This window comes from Ursus maritimus, assembly GCF_017311325.1.
Source record: "Ursus maritimus isolate PB19 chromosome X unlocalized genomic scaffold, ASM1731132v1 scaffold_X1, whole genome shotgun sequence".
Lineage (NCBI taxonomy): Eukaryota > Metazoa > Chordata > Mammalia > Carnivora > Ursidae > Ursus > Ursus maritimus.
Genome location: NW_024423319.1, coordinates 73,226,337 through 73,237,864, shown reverse-complemented (window position 1 = coordinate 73,237,864; position 11,528 = coordinate 73,226,337). Strand labels below are relative to the sequence as shown.

The 11,528-nt window shown below is 50.3% G+C and overlaps 1 protein-coding gene across 1 annotated transcript; it reads right to left on the bottom strand.

The window, feature by feature from the left end:
* Positions 1 to 9,711: 9,711 nt before the first annotated feature.
* Positions 9,712 to 11,292, bottom strand: GJB1 (gap junction protein beta 1). Its single transcript, XM_040622930.1, has one exon. It carries the CDS (start codon positions 10,561 to 10,563, stop codon positions 9,712 to 9,714), a length of 852 nt encoding a protein of 283 aa, XP_040478864.1. The 5' UTR covers positions 10,564 to 11,292.
* Between the last annotated feature and the right edge of the window lie 236 nt (positions 11,293 to 11,528).

The window sequence follows — 11,528 nt, the reverse complement described above, 5'->3', positions numbered from 1 at the left end:
CTCCCCTTCTCTCTCTCTCTCTCAAAATAAATAAATAACTCTTTTTTTTTTAAACCGGCATGGAGGTATAAGAGAACACACAGTGCTTTTAGGGATGAGTGGTTGGGCTGCCAAAAAAGTAGTAAAAAGGGTGAGAAGTTGGGGCAGGTGTTCCTGGGGAAAATGGGGATCAGGGTGTGAAAGGCATTGAATGCCGTGTCACGCGCTGCTAGGGTGACCAACCATCTTACTTTGCCTGGGACTTTCCCAGGTTTTTTTTTTTTTTCCTAATTTTTTTAGGAGTCGTCGCTAAGCCCAACATGGGGCTCGAACTCAGGACCCTGAGATCCAGAGTCGCATGCTCTACCATGCTGAGCCAGCCAGGCGCCCCCAGGACTCTCCCAGTTTTAGCAATGAAACTGGGAAACCCCTCCGTCCTGGCAAAGCGGACCAGTCATATTGTATCCTTGAAGTAGTGGAAAGCCGTTACCAGATTTTCACACAGAATCAGTGAGATTCATGCTTTAAGGGGACCCCAAATGTCTGCATGAGGTGGAGGAGGACTGGGTCTGAGGAAGCCTGGGGGGCTGGTTACAGGGACGCAGTGTTTCAGAAATGGCCACGTGCTTCACCTTTGGCATCTGGCAGACATGAGTTCCAGTTTCCGGCTCAACCCCTTCTTTCCGAGCTGTGGGGCCTGGGCAAGTTACTTAACCCATGTAGGCCTCAATTTCCTTATCTGTAAAATGGGGTCAAAATGGTATTTACCTCAGCGAGTGATGAGATTTAAAGAAGATACTGCTGAGCACAGTGCCCAGCACACAGGAAGCACTTAATAAATGTTAGCTTTTTAAAAAGATTTTATTTCTGGGGCGCCTGGGTGGCTCAGTCGTTAAGCGTCTGCCTTCGGCTCAGGGTGTGATCCCGGCATTCCGGGATCGAGCCCCACATCGGGCTCCTCTGCTGGGAGCCTGCTTCTTCCACTCCCCCTGCTTGTCTCTTTCACTGGCTGTCTCTGTGTCAAATAAATGAGAGAGAGAGAAAGAGAGAGAACATATAAGCAGGGGGAGCGGCAGGCAGAGGGAGAGGAAGAAGCAGGCTCTCTGCTGAGCAGGGAGCCTGATGCCGGGCTCAATTCTAGAACCCTGGGATCATGACCGGAGCTGAAGGCAGATACTTAACTGACTGAACCAGCCAGGTGCCCCAATAATGTTAGCTTTTATTGTCCAAATGATCAGTTAGGAGATCATCGCAAGGTCTGAAGGAAGGCAGGAGTGCAATGGGAGTGCTGAGGGGGAGAGGGGCTTGAGAAAGATTTGGGACATGGAATTTCCAAGACCTTGTTTGTTGGCTAACTGATTGTATTTTCACGTGAATGACTTTTAGTTGGCATGAATTCTCCAGGGAATCTGCATTTTCAGACTAACTGTAGAATGAAGGGCTTTGTCTCTTGAAGGGAAGCTGTAGGGGAGATGAAAACGGCCAGGAGGACACCGCTGGGAAACAAAGTGTGCCTTTGAGATCCCTAAGGTTAAGGCAGAGAAATGGTGGCAGCTCAAAACTTGATCTTGATTTAACCCTTGGGAGGGTTAGGTTTTTTGTGTTTTGTGGGATTTTTTTGTTTTGTTTTGTTTTGTTTTATTTAAGCAGTCTCTACGTCCAACATGGGGCTTGAAGTCACAACCCTGAGATCAAGAGTCACATGCTCTACTGACTGAGCCAGCCAGGCGCCCCTTTTAAAATTTTTATTCTATTTTTAAAAAGATTTTTATTTATTCATTTATTGAGAAAGAGCAAAAGAGAGAGAGATCACAGAGGGAGAGGGAGAAGAGGACTCCCCGCTGAGCAGGAAGCCCGGTGCAGGACTTGATCCCAGGACCCTGGGATCATGACCTGAGCCGAAGGCAGACGCTTACCCAACTGAGCCACCCACGTGCCCCTGATCTTCCTTCCTTCCTCCCTCTTTCTTTCTTTTCCTTCCTTCCTTCCTTCCTTCCTTCCTTCCTTCCTTCCTTCCAAGTAGGCTCCATGCCCAACGTGGGGCTTGAACTCACGACCCCGAGATCAAGAGTCACATGCTCTACTGACTGAGCCAGCCAGGTGCCCCTAATCACATTACTCCTAAGTCAGGTAAAAAAGTTTGAAGTTTCAGACTATGAATGAGAAACATCCTTTTCGTTAAAGCAACGTTAAGAATTGAGACGCTCCCCTCACGGCCATCCTCCCACATATATGTAAATATGGTCATGCTTAGTGTGACTTATGTATGACAATATACTGATTTCCTTACTGAAGCACGTGAACATGGCCATTGACAGCTAGCCAGTCAAGAAAGCGTGTTATTGCTTTCTTTGGGTAAATACCCAGTAGTAGAATTACTGGATCATATGGTAATTCTGTTTTTATTTTTATTTTTTTATTTTTTGAGGAATCTCCATAGTGTTTTCCACAGTGGCTGCACCAGTTTCTATTACCACCAACAGTGCATGAAGGTTCCCTTTTCTCCACATCCTCACCCAAGACGCACTATTTCTCCTGTTTTTGATTTGGGCCATTCTGACAGGTGTAAGGCAATATCTCACTGTGGTTTTGATTTGCATTTCCCTGGTAATTAGTGATGTTGAGCATCTTTTCATGTGTCTGTTGGCCATCTAGATGTCTTCTTTGGAGAAATGTCCATTTGGGTCCCCTGCCCATTTTTACTCAGATTATTTGGGGTTTTCCTGGTATTGAATTTTATAGGTTCTTTATATATTTTTATTATTAAGCCCTTATTGGATATATTATTTCAAAAAGATATATGCACTACTATGTTTATCGCAGCATTATTTATAATAGTCAAGATGCAGAAGTAACCCAAGTGTCCATCAAAAGATGAACGGATAAAGAAGATGTCACACACCCACACCCACACCCACACACACACCCACACACACACACACACACACACACAGAGGAATATTACTCAGCCATAAAAAAGACTGAGATCTTGCATTTGCAACAGCACAGACAGACCTAGAAGGTATAATGCTAAGTGACATAAGTCAGTCAGAGAAAGATACATACCATATGATTTCACTTGCACGTAGAATTTAAGAAAGAAAACAAATGAACAAAGACAAAAGAGACAAACAGAAAAATAGACTCTTAAATATAGAGAACAACCTGGTGGTTGCCAGAGGGGAGGTGCCTGGAGGGCGCAGGTGGAGAAACAGGTAAAGGGGATTAAGAGTACATTTATTTTTTTTTAAAAAGATGTTTATTTGTGAGAGAGAGAGCAAGAGAGAGAGCATGCGCGTGCGCATGGGTGGGGGAGTGGGGGTGGCTGGGGAGGGGAAGAGGGAGAAGCAGACTCCCTGCTGAGCAGGGAGCCCCATGTGGGACTTGATCCCTGGACCCTGGGATCATGACCTGAGCCTAAGACAGATGCCTAACCGACTGAGCCACCCAGGCGTCCAAGAGTACATTTATCTTGATGAGCATTGAGAAATGTATAGAATTGTTGAATCACTATATTGTATACCTGAAACTGATATAACACAGTATGTTAATTATACTCCAATAAATACACACATGGACACACACACACACACACACACACACGAACAAAACCCCAGGGGAAAAAATAATAAAGTTGAACGTAAAAGTCAAAAAAAAATTAAGCATGTTACTTTGGTGACACAGAGGTTAGCTCAATATCTGAGAGAGTCAGTGAATACAGTTGACCCTTGAACAACATGGGTTTGAACTGCATACCCGGGTCCACTTACATGTGGATTTTTTTCAATAAATACATCACAGCACTGTAATGTATTTTCTCTTCCTTATGATTTTCTTAACATTCTCTTTTCTCTAACTTACTTTAAGAATACAGTATATAATATATAACATACAAAATATGTGTTAAGTCACTACGTTATGGGTTAAGGCCTCCAGTTCACAGTAGGCTATTAGTAGTTAAGTTTCGGGGGCGCCTGGGTGGCACAGTGGTTAAGCGTTTGCCTTCGGCTCAGGGCGTGATTCTGACGTTATGGGATCGAGCCCCACATCAGGCTCCTCCGCTATGAGCCTGCTTCTTCCTCTCTCACTCCCCCTGCTTGTGTTCCCTCTCTTGCTGGCTGTCTCTGTCTCTGTCGAATAAATAAAATCTTTAAAAAAAAAAGTAGTTAAGTTTCGGGGGAATCAAAAGTTATACTGATGTCCGACTGTGCAGGGGGTCAGTGTCCCTACTCCTGCATCATTCAAGAGTCAACTGTAGGGGCGCCTGGGTGGCTTGTCAGTAAAGCGTCTGCCTTCGGCTTGGGTCGTGATCCCCGGGTCCTGGGGATCAAGCCCCACATCAGCAGGCTCCCTGCTCAGTGGGGAGCATGCTTCTCCCTCTGCCTCTACCCCTCCTGCTTGTGCTCTCTCTGACAAATAAATAAAAATGAAATCTTTTTTTTTAAAGAGTCAACTGTAGTTGAAGGATGGCATAGGTAGTGAGATGAAATAATAATGTCACATACTTGTATGGAACCTACTTTTGGGCACCTGGGTGGCTTAGTCTGTCAAGCATCCAACTCTTGGTTTCTGCTCAGGTCATGTTCTCAGGATCGTGGGATCAAGCCCTGCGTAGTGTTCTGTGCTCAGTGTGGAGTCTGCTTGTCCCTCTCCCTCTGTTACTCACACTCTCCTTTCTCTCTCTCTCTCTCGAATAAATAGTCTTTTTTTTTTTTTAAAAGAACTTACTATCGACTAGGCACCGTTCAAAGTGCTTTACATAGAATTATTACATCTAATCCCCACCATAGCCCTTTGATACAGGTACTATTACTATCACTGTTTTACCGGTGAGGAAACCGAGCTACAGAGAGGCCAAGTAACTTGGTTAAAGTCACACAGTAAGAAGTGGAGCATGCTCTTAATTCACTACATGCTATACTGACTTTCCAGAGGGGTTGCAGTTGGGATGGTGAGCCATCTTGGGGCACCTGGCTGGTTCAGTCGGGGGAGCAGGCGACTCTTGAGCTCAGGGTTGTGAGTTCAAGCCCCACGTTGGGTGTAGAGGTTACTTAAAATAAATAAACTTAAAAAAAATAATAAATGGAGAACCATCCTGTGTAAGTGACCTTTTCTCCGCGAGGTCCACTCTCAGATCACTCTGCTCTTTCTTCCATAGGTCATCATCGCCTTTAATGCATCTGTTTGTGCCGATGGCTGCCCTGACCTGGATCTCCTCGAGATCTTCACAGTCTGTCTATATGAGTACCAAATTGCCAGTCAGTCTAAGTTAAGGAACCTAAGTTAAGGTTCCTACATGCTATAGTGCAGAGTCTAGGCTCCTATGCACACTTCCAGGTGTGGTATATGAGACCTCCTCATGGACTGGCCCCAAACTACTTTGTCAGTCTCACCTCCCACTATGACCTCCCACCCCATCCCATGCATTCTCTGCTCTAGTCACACTGAACACACACTACTCTTTCTAGACTCTGAACCTTTGTGCATGCCTGTCTCCGCTTCCCTACTGCTCTTGATTCAACAGGCTAAGTGCCTACTATGTGTTAAGGTTCTAGAAGCTTTGTACGTGCCTGTCTCCACTTGCCTACTGTCCTTAATTCAACAGGCTAAGCACATGCAACGTGTTAAGGGGAGAAGAGAGGTGAAGCCTTCACACGGGAGATGACATTTGAGCTGAGTCTTGAATGATGAGGAGTCTGCCAGGCAAGGAAAGAGAAGGAAACCTCCAAATCATCTTTGGCTCCTCCATTTCCCCACGCTCAGACGTGAAGTCCTACATAGATTCTACATCCAAAGTGCATCTCACGTTTGTCTCCTCTTATTCCTTCTGCCACTGTCCTAGTCACACAGGCCCCACTTGGGCCATTGCAACAGCGCCGTAAGTGGTCATTCTGTCTCTCATCTTTCCCACCCCCAGTCTGCTCTCCATGTGGCTGCCAGAGTCAGCTCCCAAGCCACAATCTGAAGGCGGCACTCCTCTACTCAAAACCCTTAATAGATTCCACCACAGGTAGGACAGTCTTTACCTCTCAGAGTGACACCCAAAGCCCATCACAAGCTGGTCACAGTTTCTCCTTCCCTTCTCCCCTCTAGCCATTCCATGCCTCCAGTCCTCCACAGTAGATTATCTGTCTCACTCGAGACAACATCCCATCCTTTCAGAGATCCTGTCAGTGTCCTGTTCCCACCTTACTCCCCCTGCCTAGAATGCCACGATCCTTTCCTCCACATGACGGGTCCGGCCTGGCCTCATCCAGGAATCAAAGGGAGTCAAGCTTGGTGGGCCTTCATGGCCCCTTGTCTACCATAGGTCATGTCTGGCATTTACATATTGTGGAATCACGAATGGGGCAAGCATTCCCCTCTAGCCACACCGTGTGCACCCAGGCTATCTGATTGGGAATCTGAATCCGTTCGTGGTTGCCATGCCAATTCTCTGTGGATACTGCAGCCTACTTTGAAATCCCAATCCCGTTGTTGGGGGGGGGGGGCTGACTATTCTCCCAGTGAAGCCACTCCCCTCATCCAGGAGCCACCTCTTCTCCTTGCCCCCAGCTCCTAGTATCTCTGCACACTGATGCCTCTAAAAGACTGCAATGTCCCTAAAAGCACCAGTACCAGGAGAGAGAGTGTGTAAGAAGCTCCTGTTACTCGGCCGTTTCTGCCCCCGGATCAGATCCCTTGAATATGCAACATCTCTTGGACCTTGCTGTTTGGGCTGCTGTCCTCTCCCTGGGGGAGCCAACCTTATTATCACCAAGTTCAGCCCAGGAGCCCCAGTCTAGCTGAACCAGCCTCACTCCTTTCTGGCTCGCTGCAAGTTCTAGCATGCCTTCAGGCTGGGGTCTCCGTGCTGCTGATTGGATCTTACCTTCCTCTCAGTTGCTAACCAGCTTTGGAACACATCTGATGTGATTCTCACAAAAGCTCTGTGAAAGGAGAGGTAGAGAGGGCATTATCCACCTTATATGGAGACTGAGACTCAGGGTGGGTATCCTGCATTCAGGGGGACAGAGCTCATAAACGGCGACCCCTGTCTCTGTATTGCAAAGCCTTCTCCGCCACCGCCACCACGGCCACCCCGTAGTTTGTCTGTGCTGCAGGTGCTACGCCTACCCGCCTCCTGTTTCTCCCTTACACACACTCTCCTGCAGAGCCTCAGATCAAAAAAATCAGTCCTGGGTTAGCCCGACCGACCCTCCTCCCTCCCTGCAACACTGTGTATGCCAGCTCCCCTCAGGGTCCTTTGGCCTGCTCCCATCTGGTTCACAGGACACGAGGGTAAGTGTCCTCCCTTTGGCTGTAGAGCCGGCCTGGCTCGTGGCTTTATTGTCCCACCACTGCCCCCTGGAGAGGAAAGCCTTGATCTGGAGTTGGAGGCTCTTTCCAAGGGAGATTCTCGTAGGAGAACCGTAGAATCGTTTGAAGAGAAACTAGGTATCTGAGATGATGACGGATTTCGTCGTTCTCCATGTGGGGACGGCAGGAGGTTCTTGTGTGGAACCAGGAGGGAATTTTTAAAGAGAAAAATCTTTTTCTTGATGGCCTTTTGGACAGAGAAGAGATGCTCTGTGTTCTTTGTGCTCTGTTGTTGGTGGGGGGGAAGATTTTGATGAGAAAAGGAATCTCTCCTGCCCTGGGAGACCTGGGGATGGGGACCTCTCTTCTCACAGGATATGGTGTCGCTTTCTAAAGAGAAAGGACTTTTTTTTTTTTCCAGAAAAGTAATCTGTCTCTTTTAAGAAACAGGGAAGCTGCCTCTCAGGGATTGTCGAGTGTGGGGGAAAGGCTTACTCTCTCCTTTCTTTTCTAAAGGAGAAAACTTCTCGAATGAGAAAACCTTCCCTGCTTTCTGTCTGAAGGGGAAAGACTGTTTCTAGAGGAGAACAGTTCTGATAAGAGAAAATGCCTGATTTTCTCTTCCTTTCTGATGTACGTGTCACATAGAGACACCATACTCTGACAGGGGGTGGCAAATCATTTTTTCTGTTAAGAGGTAGGGGAACTGAGGCGAGGGGAGCTTTTAACCTCGTGAGGGCAGCAACTCTGAGATGAGGAAACCCCTGTCAGTCTGGGGAAGCCTCTTAGGAATCCCAGAAGCCCAGAGTGCTAAAGGGAGCTTAGCCATGTGCTAGGCCAGCCTTTGTTTGCTCACAGGGAAACTGAGGCTTGGGGAAGGGAATGTCTTACTCCTAAGGGACAGAACTAGGCCTCGAAACCAGCTTGGTCAAGTCCCAGCTTGGGGCTTTTCCCATCACAGCTGCCAGAGGGCGGGGAGGCTACCTGCTGCTTCAGAGTGAGGAGATGGGGTGAGGAGACCCCTCCCCCAATGTAATGTCTGACCTGCATTTGGAGACATCTCAGGGACGGGAGGCATTGATTCCTTAGGGAAGGAAACTGGGGACGAGGGTAGAATTAGGGGTTATGTCCAATCCAGGAGAGGGGTCAGAGTCACGGTGCAGTCCAGCAGGTGGCTTGTGGGGGCATCAGTTTGCAGTGAGCACCGAGTTTCACAGTTTCAAGAGAGGAAGGGGGATATTTCTCCCAGGAGCTCGGGGGAGGGGCCCTCGCCCAGGGAACGTGTGCTACCCTCACCGACTTGTGAAATCTCTCTATCATTTCCTGTCTCTCCAGATGGAGTTGTCATTTTAATGTTTTTCAAATGAGAGAAAGGGGCCCAAGGAAACTTCTTGAGGTAATGTAAATGTTTTATAATATATTGCAGCCATGTTTACAAAACTGCAAGCAACTATGAAAACTCGATAAACTATACTTAGAATGGATGAAAAAAATAAAAGGAGAGGAAGGGGGTCAGGGCATCTGATCCCCATAGAGCTGTGATTAAAACATTTTTAAGCCCCCCCCCCGGAAACCAAAAGCCGACACCAAACCAAACCAAACCAAAAAAACCCAAAACAAACACACAAACAAGAACCGAGGCAAGAATGGCTCAGGGTCTCACTATTGCCGTTGCCCATTGCTCTCTAGATCAGCAAAAACCAAGGCCAGCTCATCCAGGGGGAGGTCAGAGGTTGCAGGAGAAAGAACTCGACAAACACACAAGCCACCCCTTCGTTTACTGTAAAATCCTGTTTAATGTGTAACATTTCAGGCACAGAGAGGCCTTGGGAACGAGAGGCAAAGGCGGCCCTGATCAACCCCCACTCCGACTTATCTGCCTGCTCCTCCCTCCCTAATTCCTCCACCCCGGACATGTCCTCCTTTTTCTTGTGGCCGGCAAAGTGCTGTTCCTCCTTTTCTTGCCTTGACTACCCTCCCTTCTCCACCCACATGTCCCCAGCACCCTCCTTCCATTCCGCTTGCCCACGTCCCTCCCCACTGATGTGACTCCCGAAATAGGGTATCTGACAACACGGGGTTAAGATTAGTTTCATAATTGGAGATGCTGTCAGAGCTTCCTATCTCTTGTCCCCAGTGGCCCCAGGGAGAGGGAGAGGGAAGGGGACAGGGGGTACAGACAAGAAGCGCTGCCTACACCCCCGACAACCTTGAGCCCTGGCGTGGGTGGCCTCCGGCTCCCCACCCCTTCGGCCCCTCAGACAGAAGGCCCTGGGAGGAAGGGAAACCAGGGAGGGAAGGGAGGTTTTGATGGAGCAGTGCCTGGCAGGCCGAGGCCTGCACCCCGGCAGAGGAGAAGGAGAGGCAGGCCCGGGGTGGCGGGGGTGGGGGGTGGGGTGGGGGGTGGGATGGGAGGTTGCCTGGTGCGTGGCATCAGCAGGCCGAGCAGCGGTCGCTCTTCTCAGCCAGGCCGGCGCCCGTGCCGGGGCTGCGGCGCAGTATGTCCTTCAGGGAGCCGTCCTGCTCGCTCAGCAGCTTGTTGATCTCGTTCTGCTTGTACTCAGGGGAGAGGCGGTGGCCGAAGCCGGAGCCCTTGCGGGAGGGCGGATTGGAGCGGCGCTGGGCTCGGCGCGCGCAGGCCCGGACGATGAGGTACACCACCTCGGCCACGTTGAGGATGATGCAGATGCCCGAGGCGGCCAGCATGAAGACCGTGAAGACGGTTTTCTCGGTGGGGCGGGACACGAAGCAGTCCACGGTGTTGGGGCAGGGGTAGGCCTCGCACTTGACGAGCCTCACCATGGCGTAGCCGGGGTAGAGCAGATAAAAGACGTACATGAAGGCGGCCTCGAACAGCAGCCGGAAGACCACGCTGATGACATAGGTCCACCACAGTGTCCCTGCGATGTGGACCTTGTGCCTTTTCACCTCCTCCAGGTGCAGGGGGTCCGCGTGACCCTCGAGGCGCAGCATTTTCTTTTCTATGTGCTGCTGGTGAGCCACGTGCATGGCCACGAGGAGAGCCGGGGTGGACACCAGGATCAGCTGCAGGGACCACAGGCGCACGTGGGAAATGGGGAAGAAGTGGTCATAGCAGACACTGTTGCAGCCGGGCTGAAGGGTGTTGCAGATGAAGGAAGACTTCTCGTCACCCCACACGCTCTCTGCGGCCACCACCAGCACCATGATCCTGAAGATGAAGATGACCGAGAGCCATACTCGACCGATGGCAGTAGAATGCCGGTTCACGCCGCTGAGCAAGGTGTACAAACCTGTCCAGTTCATCCTGCCTCATTCACACCTGCAAAACACGAGCCACAAGGCAAGCTGGCAGAAAGCTGGGGCAGAAGGCTGGGCACCGTAACCCTGCCCGACACACCCCCCCGCCCCCGTCACCCCTTCCAAGAGCCAGTGACAGGAAGGGAAGAAGGATGGTCATCGCTTTCCTCATCAGCCCATGGCCCTTGCCAGCCTCTCCTCCTCTTCCTCCTCTTCCCCCTCCTCCTCCTCCTCCTCCTCACTTGACTTGACCTCCCTGAGCCCCATCTCCCCTCTTCGCTTTCATCCAACATTCTTGCCTCTCCAGAGCCCCTTTCTTTACCAGGCCCATTTGGTTCTGCCACCAGCCATCCTCTTTAGCTCCCCATCCCCCAGCTCCTTAGCCCTGGACCTGGGGCGAACCCAACAAAGCCCGTTACCTTGGGGAGCGCCTATCCCTGAGGCCACCCAGACAGGTCCCCTATGGTCTCATGTCTGTGCAGGGGGAGTGGTCCCTGGGTCCGCGCCTGCGTTCCAATTCATCGCCGCCCGGTGCTGGGGAGTCATATGCTGCTTTATACCCAGTGTCTGCACAATGGGACCTTTGTGGGGCTCTGAACAACGCCCTTTAGAATTCAGATCAAACGCCCTGACTTCCGCCCACCCTACACACAGAGCACTTGTGTCCCAGCGCCGGACACCCAGCCTGCACCCACCTGTTCTGTGCCCGCCCGGTCCATCGCCGCACCCGCCCCACAGCCCCACCAGAAGAATGGCTATGGCGGGGGGTGGGGGGAGATGGAACAAAGACAGGTGCATGTAAGAGGGGACCCAAGGGCACCAGGAGGCTCTGGGCTGAGGCAGTCCCCCATGACTCTGCTCAAAACTTAGGGTCAGCAGGATTTTTCCTGGGTTGAGATCCCCTGCATGCTATGTATGGGTGAGCTCGCTCGTTATGTCCCAAGCCAGGAACCGTGTTAAGCTTTTTCCCA